At 43.1% G+C, this 18,854-nt stretch overlaps 1 protein-coding gene across 2 annotated transcripts in view; it reads left to right on the forward strand.

Annotated features, from left to right (window-relative positions):
• LOC144717605 (uncharacterized) overlaps window positions 1-18,854 on the forward strand; it is a 34,553-nt gene that overhangs the window by 10,657 nt on the left and 5,042 nt on the right. Inside the window, exons 3-11 of one of the 2 annotated variants that reach the window (XM_078593100.1) lie at window positions 2,169-3,135; window positions 3,309-3,506; window positions 4,064-4,297; window positions 4,906-6,332; window positions 8,127-8,181; window positions 9,095-9,346; window positions 9,760-9,908; window positions 12,493-12,670; window positions 13,429-13,489. In XM_078593100.1, coding sequence (XP_078449226.1) covers window positions 2,169-3,135; window positions 3,309-3,506; window positions 4,064-4,297; window positions 4,906-6,332; window positions 8,127-8,181; window positions 9,095-9,346; window positions 9,760-9,908; window positions 12,493-12,670; window positions 13,429-13,489 — 3,521 coding nt within the window. The remainder of the gene's footprint in view (window positions 1-2,168; window positions 3,136-3,308; window positions 3,507-4,063; window positions 4,298-4,905; window positions 6,333-8,126; window positions 8,182-9,094; window positions 9,347-9,759; window positions 9,909-12,492; window positions 12,671-13,428; window positions 13,490-18,854) is intronic. The other variant, XM_078593101.1, reaches the window with a different exon arrangement.

The raw sequence follows: 18,854 nt of genomic DNA on the forward strand, positions 1-18,854 counted from the left end.
TTGAGATTGCACTTGTTAGCAATATAATAATCTGCAATTCGAATAAATCCTACTCCTTTGCCACATTGCCTGCTTATTAAAAAAATGTATACTGTACTAATGTTATTATCAAGATGTTTTAACCCTTGTCTACTGAAGTGCAGGACTGTATGGCAATTGTATTTTACACCAAGAATTTCAATAGTTTTGGAATACACTATTTGTTGCAATTACGCAATGAATATGTTAACGTTTAACCAAAAACTTAGAAACTAGGGTGACCACAAGAATGACCGCAAACAAAATGGTTATTTTATTATGTAAATTTTTTATTATTTTATTATTTCCATTCTACGTGACTTTACCGAAAGAACCAAGAAAATGGTTGCATTTTTTATTTTTTATTTCTCAAGCATGTATTTGGAAGTCTTTTTTTTGTATAAACCAAAGAATGTTGCAGCGGTGTGTCATTTTAACACACCTTTTCTTCAGAATACATTCTCTTGCCAGAGAGATTAATATTTTGACGGGCAGGACAATGCCTCGGGGTGTTGTTCGTGAAAAAAGTTTATTTGTTTGATATCTCGCAAGCTGCTGCCCGTCGTTGTAGAAAAAAACCCTGCCAAAGTCTTCACACGTAGAGAACAATCATCACACAACTTATATCAAACAATAAACTCAATAAAAACTGCAATTTGTGTCTGTACCCCCATTTTCTGTTACAATGCATCTGGTATGGATGGGTTTCTTTTTTTTTTCAATTGCTTCACCAATTGTTGTGAGCCATTAACAGAACCACATGTTATGCACAGTACTTCACAATAACATTGCTGTAGTTTCTGTCCACGTTGAGCTATACGACGATGTTTGCAAAAAAACTGCTTACGTTTCTTGTTTGTGCTTTGACAGCCTATGGTTTAGCAGTCTAGAAGTAAATAAAAAACACGTTTTAAAATGTTCTATCGAGCATAATGGAAAAAGATAAAAGTGCAGCCCTGCGATTACTTGCTCACACTACTCCTTGCGGATGAGCATCCACTAAAGAGGGCTCTTAGAAAGCTTGTCTACAAGGTATTTTTGGCCTTCTCTTTCACACTGGCCATACGCCTTCGAAAAGGGCATGTTGTTTTTTTATTTTTGTCTTTTATAGAATCAGATTTATAAATATAGGTTCGCTCATTTGTTTACAAAGGCTTGTCGTCGCTTCTAAAATGATGTCCACAGTTATTATAAAATATATAAACAAAAACTATTTAAAATTTTACCAGGTAAGGCCAACTGAGCTATATAGCTCTTTTTCATAAACGACCTGGCCACAAATGATAGCTCAATGAAGTGGCTTATCATGTGGAAATGTATTGCAGCCAAATACTCTAAATGGATGTTTCTAGATGTGAAGGGGAAAGCCAGAAGTCCCGGAGAAACATGTCCACTATCACAGGGAGAACATGCAAACTCCAAATATACAGACATCAGGGTTGGCGTTAAACCCACGTCTTCCTGTATATCAGGCGAGATAGTTAACATCTCGCCACCACGGCGCCCACTGTGGAGATGGAGGGTTGAGAGCATCTCATGTGCAGGAGTGAGATGGGTTGTTTCATGAGAGATGACATTAGTATGGGGAGACTCCATCCAGCAGTGGATAGAACAGGGCTGATTACACTGACAATAACATGTACCTGGAAGTACTGTAGTATATAATGCATACTGTACTTTATAAAGGCTGTTTGCATTTATATTTGCAATATCTGATTGGTAGTGCAATTTTAATAGCTCTTGATTTTTATTTAAATAATTAATGGTGGGACGATTTGCGGCATAAAATAAAAAAAAAATATCCTTCCCATTGATTTTGTTTTACCTGGAGCAGTTGGAACAGCGTTCATGGTTCCTAAATCTGTCCACCTTTGTCCACCCAGCAGTATAAATGGGTACACAAGTTAGTCAATCGCCAGGTCGGGTGTGGTGGGGTAAAGTGTGGGTACTCAACCTCTTCATGGATACCTGGCCAGCATTGAAGAGGAGGCCCAAATACGATCTAGAAAGGCTCTCTGGAGGTCCCTCTAGTGGAAAACCCTTCTCCCAGCAGTGGCCCGAGCATGCAATTGCAGGGCTTCACCTTTACTTTTTACCTTTCGTACAGGTGCAGATGAGTCATGATTATCTATCTGTTTACGTTCACTCAGGGTCATGGCAAAAAGGCAAGAGGTGCAAGTGCAGCAGGACAAGCAAAGTCACAGCACCCTCCTCCGGAGTTCGCGAAGGAGATTCGAGCTTGGGCCGAGAGGATCCAGAAACGCATTGAAAAACGCAAGTTCAAGCTCAAGTTGGACTTCTCTGCGTTTAAGAAACTCTTCCGTAGACGCAAGAAAAAGAAGAATGCCGCTAAAGCTGATCAGTCCACTTTTGCGACACAAACTGCAGACGGTGGTGCATCAACGGGCGAGGACTTGGAAAGCAGGGAAGAAAGGAGGCATGCAATGGAATTGTTCGAAAAGTTGTTGAGAGACCTCATGAAAGGGATGTCCATGGAGGACCTTAGATATACCAGCACAGGCTCGCTGTGCAGCAGACGTTTCTCCGGCGATACACTGAAATCAAATCCTGGCGTGGCGACCTTGCAGAGGGATGCAGCAACAAGCAGCGGCTCTGTGTCTACTCCTGGCTCGCAGCAATCCACCATGAGCCGTGCGATGGACCCACGGTCCATGCAGAGGGCAGCCCTCACCTACCTTCTCATGAAGCTCTCCCATGAAACAAACTCCAACGGCGGCATGTCCGACTCCACGGAAGCAATCGGCGATGCTCGTGCCGCTGAACTTTCCCAGAGCGCGTTGGGCGTGAAAGCCAATGACGATTTGGAAAGATGGTGCTGGGAGTTTTTGAGGTCCGAAGGAGACGTTTTAGATTCTTCAGAATCTGATGACGGGTCGGAAGATGAGTGCGGGACCAGTGGGGATGCGTCGTGTCTCTCAGGTGGAACGGGCAAGCTCTCCGCCACGGGGAATGAGGACCAGAATCTGAGACGCCACTCTTGCTCTGATGTGGCTGGCTTGAAGTTAACAAAGATGAAAGGCAAACAGCATCTCACACGTGGGCAAATGATTAACTCCAAGTATTCCAGCTTACAGGAATTTCCGCATGATGAATTAGGTACTGGTATACATTTATTGCAATTTTTTTTTGTCATTTGTAGAACATTTTACCATGATATTTCCTCGTATAAGTGTACATTCATATATTTATAGCAGAATAATAATAACACAACCATTATAAATGGTTAACCAATATTGTTTCTGTGTGTATGTCTGTCTTTGTGTAAGTAGATTACAGGGAAGAGGAGCTCAAGTCTTCAGGACAATCTAAATTCCTAACACTGGAAAGCAGTGCCTTGCGTGACCCTGTGGATGGCACTGGCATTGCTGGCCATAGCAACTGCACTGCTAATGGACAGGAAGTAGATGCACATCGAATCTCCAGTGAAAAAATAAACGAAAGTGCCAACGAACAAAACAACCACAGTGGTAAGTTTGCACTCATTGATATACGGACAGGTTGCATCGCGTAAGGGATGCTCTCGTCGTGTAATAGTTAGTGCACCAGACCTGCAAGTTAGAGGCCACGCTGTTCAATCTTCCGGTGCGGCAGGATAAATGATGATGCAAGTTTATCAAATCTCCCCACTGCCTCTTTCCACCCAGCAGTATAAATGGGACCCCGCACAGTCACGATTGGTGGGGCAAAGTGTGAGTACTCACACCTCTTCCAAGATGTTTATGCAGTGTGCAAGAGTGGGCCAAATACCCTCCAGATGGTCTCTCTAGAGCTTCTTTTAGTGGATATCCCTTTCCCCAGCAATTGCAGGCCTGCATCTTTACCTTTTTTTCCGATCTAACATTACGTAACTTTATTTTTATCCACATAAAACAAGCACAACTTTAGCGTCGCTCTGCCAAAAAAATACCAATATTGCATGCAAAGCGCAATCGCAGTACATATTTTGCGGATATGGAAATCAAATTAATGGCATGCTGTGCAGCTCATTATTGGAGATTGAGTTTTAATTGATCACTTTGTGCAGAATTGCCTGCGATGCCTGCGCCAAGAGTGGAGCTCCTCCGAATGCACCGGGAAGTTTCGGATTCCCATCCCAGCCGCAGCAGCGGCTCCGGCTCCAGGGTTTTTGATTTTCTCAGCAGGCGCCGTCCTCACCACAGGAATCAAAGCCATAAAGTAACGGGTGGTGATAATAATAACTGCACCAAAGGGCACATTGAAGCAGACAGTCGTGAAACCCACGCGATTGGAGAGACAGGTAACACATTATAATAAGCGTTGTTTTATTTGACATGACCAGAGACCTTTTTCCTGAGGAGCACATGTGACAAATAATGGCTGCATTGTTCACCTGTTATTATTATTATTTGTTTTGGCCATGGCTTCCTTCGTGAAAATGAGGATTGTTATATAAACAAAAAATCACTGTTTGCCTTGACATGAGAACATTTTTGGATTGTATGGTAGGGTAGTGATTGTTGCCGCGACTTATTAATTAGAATGGCAAGGTAAATGCTAAACCCCTGCAATTACTATTCTCCTGGACACCTTGGCTACTTGGCATGGGCTTCTGTGGCTACTTTCCCTTGCTAACTTCAAAACCGTGCCCACGGAGCTCTGGTGTTGTAGTGTACAATGAAAATGCGGCAGTGTAACGCCGGGCTTAAATTCATCGGAATCTGCCCAGGGCTGAGCTCTGAAAAATATCGCCCCCGCCCTGCCGGTCAGCAGGGATCCACAGTGTTGGTGGACCCGGGAAGTATCTCACGTGAAAGGATGTGACAATGTATTGATGTGGTAGGAATAACATAATTTTGGGTATTAAATGGAGTCTGAAAACAATGTACTGCATTTTATTTTCTGCAGGAGCTGATGGGGACATATTCACCGAAGTAAACGAAACGCTGCCAAGCAGCGGAAAATACAATAAGACTGGAGGCAAACGTACAGAGTTTACTCAAGAAAGCACAGACGAGCCAGTAATGGCCTGTCAAAACAAAGCAAATGATGGTGGGAACTTATCTGACGAACAACATGGCAGCAGCAGTGTTCTTGAAACTGTCGAAGAGTACAGTGGGACGAATACGAGTTCTCGGACACATTTTATAAACAATGGGAATGGCCATTCTGACAACGATGTGGATGTTGACAGCGAGAGCTTATCTGTTGGAGATGGATATGTTTCGGTGCAGGAAGGATCAGTTATTGATTCGAGCGGTGAACATCAACTTTCTTTAAGTGATGGCGAGTCTCCAAACGGCAGCAAAATTGTCTGTCATACGACCAACATTCGGGCCGAGATGCACAACAACAGCCACAGCGTTGAACGTGAAAGGCATTTTTCGTCCACCGAAAATCTTGAAAACAAAACACACGCACACGATCCATCTAATGTTCAACATCTACTTAATTCAGAGGCATCTACCATCACCAAATATTCCCAATCTTCTGAATTTTGTCCATCCGAAAATGACTTACTAATTTCAAGCTCTAGGGATTCCCAAAGCGATGTGGTGGATTTTACAGCTCAAAATATGGAAAAAGAATTAAAGACAGGCATTGCGATTGAAGAAAACAATCATAGATCAGATGCTGAAGGACACGTGCATTGCAAGACTAAAAATGTTTTTTCATATTTGGACAAGCAATCTTATACCGATAGCGGTTTTAAAGTAATACGAAATAGTATAAACATTGAGCATACCTCGACAGAAGAAATAGCAAGCGTGGATAATTATGGACATGGTGAGCAACCAACAGCCTCTCATGTGGATGACATCCAGCAAGAGCACAATCAGGATGATCTAGCAACCGGTGAAAGACATCGAACGTATGATCATCGAGGACGCCCTGTTGACACGACTCTGTCAGGGGTGCAGTCCCGCCATGAATCGACATTCAACGTGATCGTTGAAACAAGGGGACATGAAAGCGATGCCTTTGTGCCACCGGTGGCTGGTCCGGCACATGCCGGTGAGAACAAACTGGACGGGTGCAGGAGTCCAAACGGCTCTGAAAACAGCGAGGGCGCACTGTCGGAAACAGAGTCGGTGGCTTCCAGCACCGTCACGTCTGAAGAAAGACGGTGGGAGGCAGGGGTCTCGGCTGTTCAGCAGGGAGAGGAAAGGTTTGGGCCTCCGTCAGGCAGCCGGCCCGGTCTGTACGCCAAGACAGAGCCACTCTGCCGGTTAACAGGAGAGGCAGCCCACAGCTCCCGCACCTCAGAGGAGTCTGAGAGCGAAGAGAGCCTGTTTTCAGATCACGGCGAGCAAAGCTCGGCAGCTGTTGCCCAGGTTGGCATTTACAAATGTTGTGTGTGCACATAGTCACTTTAAGATGTTTTCTTGTTCATGTTTTTGTTTTTTGTTTGTTGCGGTTGCACCCGATTCAAGAGCCGAATGGCTCACAGGGCTATACCTAATAAATGAACTTTGAACTTGGTGTTGGTTATTAATGGGGGAAGCAAATGGAGCTCGCAGGATGTTGTGTGTCTACACAGATCACGGGGCATGTGGCTGCTGTTTGAAAGAAATAGCTTTGCGAGCCTTCTGTATGAGAAAAAAACCACACAAACGAAAACACATCTTGGCCCTTGCTTATTTTGGCAGCATGAATCTTAAAATATATATTTTTTATTATTTACTTTCATAGCCTATGATGTGTTCAGAAGATAGCAAAACAGGTTTGTCATGTAGGACTGTATCAAGATTTATTTGAATTTAGGGGAAGGAAAGAAAACTTTGCTTTTTTTTCCCTAAAGCAATTTAAGTTTTCACTTTGATAGCTTGCTATTTTATTGCATTTAGCACAACGAAGACAAACAAATCTAAATATTTGGAAAGCAATAAGAAATACAGTTAAAGGATTAAAACTCATTTTAAAACTGTGACAACTAGAAAAATATAAATTTGAAATTCATTCTTGTAGTTTGCCCAACTACTTTCGCTAAATTTGTGAGCGATTAAAATACATCCCACACACACCATGACGTGTCCACGTGGTTCAGAAAGTCAGAGCAGCGAAGTGATACCACGAAGAACATAGCTTCCAGTCTGGGTTTTAGCCAACTTAAATAAAATCTTATTTTCCACTATAATCAGTTGATGACCTAAGCCTTGTCACCGGAGATTAACGGACTACAATCATATAGGATGTGGGTTTTCACGTAATTTCCCGACATTCTAGCACTAAGAATTTCTAGTATGACTTTTGTTGCCATGCAACAAACAACAATATCAAAGCACACTCTGTGGTAAAACGCGCCGCATGTTGTTTGAAAATAAAAAGGTCGCTTGGAGAGACGTTACGTGAAGATGCCTTGAGCAGCCATTGACTTTCGATTTAAAGCTTTCGTGACTGCAGAGATTCATCTTCTTGGTTCTTTCGGTAAAGTCACGTAGAAGGAAAATAATAAAATAATAAAAATAAAACATAATAAAATCATTCTCACGACGTTTCGACCACAACGCAAGCAGCCGTCTTCAGGTGGAGAACAGGTCTTCAGACTCTGCCTTCTCGACAGACCTGTTCTCCACCTGAAGACGGCTGCTTGCATTGTGGCCGAAACGTCGTGAGAATTATTTTATTATGTTTTATTTTCATTATTTTATTATTTTCCTTCGACGTGACTTTACCGACAGCCATTGACTGATGTTTTGGTTTACGCTGCTCTGTCAGATTTCCAAATGGATTGTTTGTCTCATGACAGGAACCACAATTGGGGGGAAAATGGATGCAATATTTTACACGTATATTGTCTATGCACGGCCAATATAGAAGAATTTTATTTTCAAACATTAGTTTATTTATTTATGCTTCTTTGAAACATATCAGTTGATTTCAAGCAGGGCTTTGTGATTATCTCAAAATCACAAAGCCCTGCCTTCAAACCATGTATGTGAAAGTGATTCATAGCATGCAACATGTGTTCTAACGAAGTTTAAAAAAAACATTAAATGTTTTTGGCTTCAACTCTGTAGCCAAGGTGGGCATTATTTTTAATAGGCAAGCGTTTTCGTTTTTGTTAATCTCAGTGGACGCTTTGTTTATTCGCAACGCTACATAAATGTATTTGTTTATTTTCGCAGGGTTGTCTTCATGAAAGCAAAGCGCTCCGCGTGGTGGATTGGGGCACACAAACAGGTGTGGCGCCGCTGATACAAAACTAAACAAAAACACACAAATTGCACGGACAAAAAATACATATTTTGTCAGCGCGTGTGTTGTGCTGTTTTGATTTCTGTTTTGCAATTTGTAGATTCTGTTTCCTAAGATGTGCTTGAAATTTATGTAGGTATTAAACACAAAATGCGATGCATTGTACAATTTTAAGTGTTTAATGGAACACTGATTTTTCTGGTATACAGTTGTATTTTACATTAAATATAAGTCTGAATGTGTGAGAGTTCAATAATTCATTGCACATTTACACATGTAAGTGGTGGTATCTTAAACATATATATCAGTTTTATTTATGCAGTGTGTAAATGCTCTGCTAAGTTCCTGTGCAGAGTAATTTACAGCAAACTAAATCTTAAAATCAAACAGAAAATAGATGCTTTGCAATTTGTACAACAGTGTGATTCTCTGCGCACTATGCCAATCACTAAAGATTCCATGCATTGTCCATTACATTGCTATCATGGCCCAATACTTGTCATTGGCATAGTATGAACAAGTAATACATTCATTGGTATGATTGGCTAATACTTGAATTGTATGATGACCAGAGCTTGATTGCTATCACTAATTATACGATATTGTAATGTATTCCGATTTTTCCATTTAACTTTTTAAACGTGTTTTATTACGCTTTATATGGTTGTAAGAGTTTATGCATTAGCACTGTCTATGCCACAACAACTCTTGTAAGTTTTATTCAATAAGAACAAACCTTTAGTATTAAGCTGTGTTCCTATTAGGCACTTTCATTATAGAAAACCGGCCAAATGAATCACAGACTTTCCCTTCTGGGTAAAAACTCGTCTTGGAAATCTGCTACAGAATCCATGCGTTTGCATTCTTTTTCTTTTTCTTCCTTGTCTTCCTCTCTCAGCAAGCAACCCAGATAGCGTGAGCCCCGGTGCACAAAGTGCACTCAGCACCGATGACGGTGGCCTTTTCCAAGTGTCCCCCCCGGAGTCTGAACACTGGGATACGCTGGGCCCCATGAAGACGGCTGCCTCCTCTGCGTCAACACAGACCATTTGGCTGAGCCACGCAGAGTGCCAGACCCACCATGGAGAGGATTTGCCTGGAGCCACGGGGGAGACTGCTGCATCTGGCAGCAGGAGCAGTAATCTTGGCCGTAAGTGTGTGCTGAATTTCGATTTTGCGATGCACATATTTTGTAGGCTGGTAAAGTAAAAAAAACAATGCTAGATCGCTTGGTTGGTTTTGTACTGTGCACCTCCTCAGTGGTACTTTTAATCTGATAAGGTTAAAATGTATTTAGATCATCTGTTTAGACGTTGTAAAACTTGTCAAATATATATAAAATCCCTGAAGATTGCACTCATGTTCAAATCCAACACTATTTGTAATTGGTGCAAAAAGCCATCACCAAAGGGTGTCCTGGGTGTATAATAGTGAACCTACTTCATTAGAATGGTAGTAAGTCTACAATTATAGTATTTTTTTTCCGAGTTACAGAGACAATAGCTTCCTGCTAGTGACAAGTGTCACTCATACATAACAGCATTTCACTGTTATTGCTTCCAGGAGGTGTTTGCTGGTTCATTCCTGCTGACAGAGTGTCCAATATCCACGGGGACTTTACAGCTGACGGAGAACGGCTAAGTCATCCAAATGGGCCCATTCCCGCAAGGAAAAGGCGGCCGATTGGCCCGTTTCTGGTCATCTCCCCCAAGGTAAAAAAGGACAAACCTCACACTTAACCCGTGAGGCAAGAGGGTTGGTTGGTATCACCTGGATGGACAAATGCTACCAGTATCCACCATGGGCAGAAAGCTGAGCTTGTGTACCGTCTGTTTTAGAGACACGCTTCATATTTATTTTCATATTCCAAACTTCAGATTATGCAGCTGTTCTATAGATGCATTTATCTATCTGTGCATCTGAGTCTATGGGTATCTATGCAAGTAATGGTGCTGTGTAGGAACAGCTGCCACTGTGGGTCCCTTTGGCTCAGCTGCAGCAGGGCAATGAAATGGTCGAGATGTGATGTAACGTGTTTTGGGTTGCTGAGGCATTTTACGTGCCCGACACATGTAAATCCGTATCTTTACGTTTTACATCACATTGCCGTGTTCCAAAAATATATTCTTTATCACATCTATTACATACACACAACATTTGTTCTTATATATGTAAAAGCTACCAAAGTGACCCTGCTAGCATACGATCTAGAGATAAAAAAAAATCAATAAAATAATTGTGGGCATTTTCCACCCTGGGTGGTACAGGTATGCACCTTTTTGTGTCAATGGCTCAAGTACCAACTATTACAAGCCTTTAAATGGATGAGCAAACAAGAATTGCTGGCGCGGCTTAACACAACGGGAACAGCAGTGCATCACATCAATCTGCTTAAGCAAGCGACGGCCTCATTATCCTCCCCAACTCTCCCACGCTGTGCTGCTTCCCAGCCCCCTAACGTTTCTCAGCCTGGCGGTAGTGGAGAGACGCACGCACTGAGGTGGGGGGCCTCGGCAGCTTTGTGCACTTCCACGCACCGTGTGCGCGCGCCAGGCTGCGTAAGCCCGCAGCACTCTGGACAGATCTTTTTGTTAATGCCCCAGAGCTGGAGACGAAAATATTTTTTAAAAAACTCGTCCACCACTCCAGCCGCAACGAAGGCACACGTATCCAAAGAGTTAAATCATCTCAGTGCCAGGCGTAAGGAGTGGCTGTAAATGTGTGCTTTGTATTTAAAAAAATCACACGTGATAATGTATAAGCCACCATTGCTCTCCTGAAAAATATAGACTACAGTATGCAAATTGGAGGCACTGTTCGTATTTGGATAAATTCTGCACTGTACAACGTCAAGCCAGTTGTCTCCCTGCTCAGACAATTAATCAGTGGTGTTCATCTCTACTGGCAGCTCTTAGCCATTGGGGTAAATTCCACATTCCTATGGCAGGGGTAATGACACCATTCACACTATTAAGAAATTAATATGGGTTTGGGCAGGACAAGTTCCTAGATGAGATGATGGACGATGTAATAATAGTGGCATCCAGGGAATGCAATGTGTCTGAGGGAGACGCGGAGATGGAGTGATGAAATCAGTTCATGAGCAGGTGCTAGTTGGCTTGTTACATTGCAGGAGCTGTGGAATTGGTGGCAGTTTTGGGGATACGTTTATCTAGTGGTGGGTTGGCAATGGTGGATAACAATGATGATGACAAGGGCCAGCCGATCCAAAGGATGACAGACCACTGTTAACTCGTCGCAAAGTGGCACCACTTAATGTATTTACTTTATAGAGTTTGGGGGAGGGGACATGATAGACTAAGTTGACCCGTGACCAGAATTTTAACTCGCAACCTTCCAACGGTGCATTGATTAATGTATCGGCCACCTGGTCTGATGCAGCATTGCTATTGTTATGGGAGTAGAAATAATCAATGGCTGTGAAATAAAAGTTGATTCCAGAAGATGTAAGGCCCCTGAGCTGTGCATGAGAGGCATATGGTTGACTTGCACAAATGTACTTTGGAGAAATTAACAAAATGGGTTGATCACGATAAGATTAAAATAAATTGCTCTAAAACGGCACTGGAATTTGTTAATAGGTGATGTGATACGTTGGCATGCTGCCGTGGTGTCATGGTTGGCATATACGACTTGCAATCCAGAGGTTGGCCGTTTTATTTGATCTCTCGCTGTGGGAGTTAAAATATTGGCGTAACTCCCTTAAGCCCTCCATTGAGTAGGTACGCAAAAATCTGGCAAAACTTGACCCATCCCCCCCTCCCTGTACGCACGCGGACTTTTTACACCCCTCCCGCCCACCTGCGTACGTACGTATGACGCCCCCCCCCCTACCGAATCCTATAGAACGGCCGATATTTAATCCACGCAGAAATGATCAAGGATAATTAATATTAACGTGTTTAAGCAAACAGATAGTCCACCGCCAGACTATCTAACTCATTTGACGTACATTGTCAGTAGACCCCCCATACGCAAGCGTATGCTTTTGGGTTACCCCCCACTCCCCCCTCCATGTGTACGTACTAAATGGATGGCCCCATATTCCACAGTGAGTCGATTATCACATCACACGCGGTGAGGTAAACCGTGAGTACCCCCCCCCCCCACCTTCGAGACGTCCGTTCAGCGGACGTGAATAGCGGTCCCAAAAACACCCTCTGGGTGGCGGCTCTCTACAGAGGTCCCTTAAGCGGGAGGCCCTTCCGCCAACAGTGGCACGAGCGAGTTATTTCAGGGCTGCGCCTTTTGCCCGGCGTGTTATCCGCCACGCAGGAAGCGCTGGAGTTGCGGCGGCCGGACTTCATCTCCCGCTCCAACGAGCGGCAGCGCTGGGTGTCGCACCTGGCTGAGGAGAGGCAGACGGAGAAGGTCATCCTGCGCGTGCAGCAGCAGCAACGGTGGCTGCAGCAGCAGCAGCAGAAGCAGATCCAGCGCCACGGCCGTCTCACAGGCAGGAGACGCACGCGACCGAGATTGGTTGAGCGCCCGACAAAAATTGCTCGTGGGCGATGCCGAATACTCCTTTAATCAGCGCACAGCGACGGAGTCGTGATAACCTGAAAATGTCAAACTGGTGCGATGGGCACGAATATGTTGCGCGTTAAGTCGCGTTTGGCCGCCCGTGTTATTTTCCCGTGATAGTCTAATGCTGCAGGAGAAAATGTTAATCCCAAATGGTATGTGACCTCCATTTCCGTCACCCAAATTGACTCGGTAAACAAAATACTGGCCTCTTGGTCTTGTGTTCTGGCAATTGTGTGCGGGGAAAAAAGCTGTCCGTAAAAAGAAACGAGTATTGCCTGCGTCGCTTCAATGGCTGATGCATGCACAGGTGTGGGTACTGATTGCATAGCTACATATTTTCTAGGAGTCAATCTTTTTTGGTTCTCACCTTGAGCCTAAATCTGCATCTGGTAATGTATACCATGCGCCATGTAATGCAATGTTGGTTTATTTGTTGCTGTACACTGCACCGTTGAAGCTTAAAACGCTTAATTCGTATCCACATTCTAAAGGGCCTAAATAGCCTAAAAGGTAACCTAGTGGTCTATACACTTTCACACAAAATAACGAATACAGTACCACTTTAAACATGGGAGTTTCATCTTGTGTGACTGAACACAACATTTTAAATCGCTAGCAACATTAATTGATATGTGTGTAATTAGATGTCCGATTAAAGTGTATACCGTACTATTTTATTTTTAGATCATATCACTGCACGGCAAAGGAAATATCATCCTGCTGAAGAAACTGCACATCCCAGAAAGTACGAATTAGCTTATGAATGTAATAATCGTGTTAATGTGAGTATTGCAATTGAGGGGTAGTTTTAAAAATGTGTTTTTAAATCACAATGGACATTCATGGCAGTCATCACAGTATAAATGCAGGCACAGATGACACTATCATTCATGACACTAAGCTGCTGGTGATAAATCATCAGCAGCAGAAGCAGCCAGGTTCTACCCACTGCAGGATTAAGGCCTCCCTATATTGATACCATCCATTACCATCTCACACTTGCTATGCCACAATCCGTCTTGCTCCTGCATATGAACTGACCTCTCATCACTCGAAGTATTTGATGTTCATCCTGTCAGAGGTGTTTCCTCTTTGGCTGCCACTTTATTCACCAACCTCTTTCATTGGCTATCATCCCCTCCAGGGATGTGTCCGACCAAACCCCGTCTGACTTTTCTCAGCGTGGCCTTTCGTGACCAATACTATGCATACGGTTTTTGTTTGGCATGAGATTGTGTAAATGTGTTCATAAACCCACCTCCACCCAACACTGCCAATTCGTAAGGTTTGTCATGTGCAAAATTACGACATCACCTTACTCTCTTTAAGACTGGAAGCAGGAAGACTTCTTCACAATTCTGGTAATAGCCTGGTGGAGCTGGTTGTAATCACTAGCGAAACGTCGTACTCAAATTGTAAATGTTGTGGGTTTACTCTCCAATGTGCAGGTGTGCTGAAGTAGAAACGAATTGACACGTTTTGTTCACGTGACAAACCTTACTAATTGGCTGTGTCGGGTGGAGGTGGGTTTACGACACATTTACATTTGTGCGATATAACCCAAAGAACGTTATTATGAACGACTCTAATTTGCATTTGCCCTCCGATCCATGTATCCCTCTTTCTGACTGTGTATTATTCCAAGCATGCAGACATACATTATTCATTCTATTCCTTTCAGCTGTTGTTCCATTTCCCTTGTCAATATCCATGTTATTTTGATCCACATGCCATCGCAGCTAATACGCACTCAATTGAACTGCAAATGCCAAAAACAACAGAACGTGTTTACCTTAAGCAATAATTGAAGGCAGGTTGAGATTAAAACCATGATGGAGAGGCGAGCTGTGACAGCAGGTTGGATTGCTTTCGTGAAACTGAACGTAATGGTCATAATCTTTACTTGGACTGGAGGAATAACACGGTTGAACACATTTCATTTTTTTTCCTGGGTAGTAAGTGTTATTTCCTAATTGCTTATGCCTCAAAAGTACAGAAAATGGATATTATTCTATTCCCCACAAATTAATTAATGTATTATTTATTCCCCACAAGCTTTGCTTTTGTCACCAGGACAGTGATATTTTTAAATGTACCTATTTTCCAGAACATTCCAGATAGATGCAGTGCTGAGTAAACTTGGAGTGATTTATAGAGCATTCTAGAACTTGCCAATAATATAAATATATAGATATATAAAGGAAATTTGTGAATATGTAAGTCTGTTCGAAATGTTTAGAATACTTCCCGACATGCAACAAACTTGAAATTTGGCATGTGGGTAGTTTCCAGACTGTACACCTGTGACGTCACATATGTGATGTCACCCGCATGCGGAAGCGTTACGCAGTGTGCCTGCAAATGTGTTTGCGGTTTAAGGCGTTCTTCGCACAGCATTGGTTTATTATTTGAGTCGTCTACTGCCGTACGCACCCTGAAAGTTGTGTGTGTCTGCAGCAAGCGCGTGTATGTGTACCTGTGGACGCGCGCGCATGTGCTTGTGGGGGGAGCGGTAGTGTAGTGGTTAGTGCGCTGCGCTACGAACCTGGTCGACCCGAGTTCGATTCCCGCTCACAGCCACCACCGGTGACGATTATTTGAACTGGTCCTGGGTCTCCCCTAGGTTGACTCAGCCTCAACGAGTAACTGGTGTGGTGTGTGAACATCGCCACTGGGGAGACAAAGGCGGCCGGGCGTGGTGAATCCAAGTCCCGGGCGAAGCCGGGTAGTAAAGCTAGTAGTAATATAAATACAGGGGCCTTAAGCCCACCAGTTCAGTTTAGTTCCAGCTGCCTAAGTGGATACATTTCTGCATTTTTCTGAGATGGCATTAAGAGGCTGCAAGCATCCGGCAGACGCATTTTGCTATGTCTGCGGCCAATTTATCAAGACATAAGCGAAAAAAGTACTCTGTGGAAGCATCTGCTATGATGTGTGAGGCCTACAAGGCATATTGCTGCATGCCTGTCGGGGATCAAGACAAACCCTGGGCACCTCATTTCACCTGCGAGCAATGCAAACAAACTCTGGAAGGTAAGATGGACAATTGTTGCCCGGAATTTTACGTTATAAAATTTATACAAAAAATTGTAAATTGTAAAAGTTTATAATTTTAAAATGTTTTACAATTTTCAATGTTATTGAAAAAATATAGCATATATGAAAAATGTTGCGAGAATCTCTTACACATTAGTCATGGATGAAATAAATGTATTTTTGGAGGATGGTACAGAGGGGAAAAGAGAGCCATGAAGTTCGCTATCCCAAGAATTTGGTGGGAACCCACTGACCACTCAAGCAACTGCTGCTTCTGCATTGTGGACCCTTCCAAACGTCGGACTGGCAATAATGCACCTGCTATCACGTATCTGGACCTTCCTTCATCCATCGCCCCGGTGCCACATTGCCATGAGCTCCCCGTACCCACTCCTCTGGAGAGAGAGCAGCCGTCTTTAGAAGAGAGCAGCAAGTCAGAGAGCGAGGGAGACATTGTAGATCCAGATGACAATTTTAGAGGTGGAACTGAGGAGAGAAACCCAAACTACTCCAACCCAAAAAACCTCAACGACTTGATCAGAGATATTGGTCTCACCAAGGCGCACTACCACAGGTGGGACTGGCTACAGCGTACCGAGTTCTCTGTGGGGAGAAACAATGTCAAGTGGGAGCCACTTGTGGACCCCCGGAAGGTGCTGATGCCACTAACTGCACATCAAATTGGGCCTTATGAAACAATTTGTCAAAGCTGTAGATAAGGAGTCGGCAGCCTTCAAGTACCTTCAAGACTTCTTCCCTAAGCTGTCTGAGGCAAAGGTCAAAGCCGGTGTCTTCGTCAGACCACAGATAAAGAAGATCCTGGAGTGCAATGAATTCCCAAAGAAGCTCACTAGTAAGGAGAAAGTGGCTTGGGACAGCTTTGTCGCAGTGGCTCGTGGCTTCCTGGGCAATCACAAGGTCGATAACTATGTGGAGCTGGTTGAGACTGGTGAAGAACTACGGCACAATGGGCTGTAGGATGTTCTTCAAAGTCCATATCCTTGATGCTCATCTTGATACATTCAAGAAGAACATGGAAGCGTACTCGGAGGAGCAAGGCGAGCGTTTCCATCAGGATATACTGGACTTTGAATGCCGCTACCAAGGACAGTATAACGAGAGCATGATGGGAGACGACATTTGGGGGGGTGATTCGTGAAAGTGATTTACAATATAATCGTAAATCTCGAAAAACTACTCACTTCTAAATATTTTTGTCATTTTTTGTATTACTTTAGTATACATTCATGTTCATTTTGATTCATATGTTGCTTATTTCTAACTTTGTGAACGATAACAAACAAATTCGCCAGTTTTCTCATTTAAAATAGGTACATTTCAAAATATCAATGTCCAGGTCACAACAGCAACGTTTCTGGGGAACTATAGCCATATTTTATACTTTTTAAACATAAGCAATTGGGAAATAACACTTACTACCCAGGAACAAAAATTGTGTTACATAGTGTAATGAAAGGAATGTATCAATGTACCTAAAACAGAGGGTGATACATATGACACAAATGAAGATTAGGCAGGCTTAGACGTTAGACATGCAAAGCAGATATTCAACTCGAAACAAAATGAACTGCCTATAAAAAAATATGTGCTTAATTCCATCATTAATGCTGAGCAACTGACATGTGTGTGGGTCATTTTTCATACGCGTATATACAGTATAGCGGAGTTGCCACAAATGGAAACTTCACAATTTCATTGGAGCTTTTGAAATGATAAAGGAAATAAAGGTCCAGCCCTGCAATTTCTTTTCTCATGCCACTGCTGGTGGAAGAGCCTCCACTTGTGGGATCTCTTAGACAACCCCTCCCTGGAGAGTATTTGCCCTTTACAGTACACTTCTATGCTGGCTAGACTTGGAAGATAAAGGAATGCCCACAATTTATCCTTCACACAAAAGACTTGTCGATCAACCAACTCCGGTGTTACCCATTCGTACTGTTGAGTGCATAGAGGTAGGGATCATTTAAATAACTTGCTCATTGTTATAACCATTACACCACGACAGCGTCCCCTGCATTTTTGAAAAGTTCAGCTTTGATTAAAAATGGACACCATGTCGCACCGAGTTTCAGATATTCAGCCGGGCAATTAATGAATTATACCGAGAAAAAAACAATGTCTTGGCCGACCACTATTGCTACATTTTCTCATTTTAATATGAATCGCATGATGTTGAAGGACTCAAACCTCTTGACGTGGCTTTCTTTGTGTGGTGGAAACATGAAATGCCTAAAAGCACTTCTGATCTAAAGGCCATATGTTTATGTGTTACACTTGCTCCCCTGGAAATATTGCGCTTCCATTGCTCAGCATATCGGTTTTGCACCCCTGAATTTCATAAATGCATTCCACTATCAACAACTTTGATGGTGGATACTGACCTTTTAAAAAATGCCACCAGGAGAAATACAAATCTTGGTACGATGTTTCATTTGAATTTGCTCTTTTGAGCAAATCACATTAATTCTATGCCAACTGTTATACAGCGCATTGTACATTCACTGCAGAGTCAATGATGTTTACCAGAGATCCAATGAGCTGTGCGCAGCATAATAAGTATGCTGACTTTCTTGAAGACCAGGCGCCATGGCTTTGGTTTTAGTGTCGTATAACGTATTAATACAGGTACAAAACTGTATTTGTTCTGTATATGCCAACAAATATAAAGCTCGCGTAATGGACAAAGCAAAATCCGGCTCAAAAGGCATTAACGTTTGAGTTTGCTTACATAGATGGTTGTATGTATAAGGCTGCTCGGCACACGTTCCACGTACAACGTTAAAGAGTGTGGTTGCCCCCTCTTTTATCTTTTGCGGACACTATACGTGCAGCCCTTTTGTTAAGCCACTGCTGAACAAGGCCTCTTCCCCGCGGCGTGTGGGGTTTAAAAAGTGGGTCATTTGACCCGGCGTCATCACGCTGGTCGGCATGGATTGGTGGAGACGGCGGGAAGCATATATGTGGCAAAGTAGAGTACAACAAATGCATTTGCTGTACATCTCCCGTTTATTAAGGTTTATCTACTGCATATGCACGGCGGTGTCACCCATCCA

This window comes from Lampetra planeri, chromosome 4 (assembly GCF_965212315.1).
Source record: "Lampetra planeri chromosome 4, kcLamPlan1.2.h2, whole genome shotgun sequence".
NCBI classification, from domain to species: domain Eukaryota; kingdom Metazoa; phylum Chordata; class Hyperoartia; order Petromyzontiformes; family Petromyzontidae; genus Lampetra; species Lampetra planeri.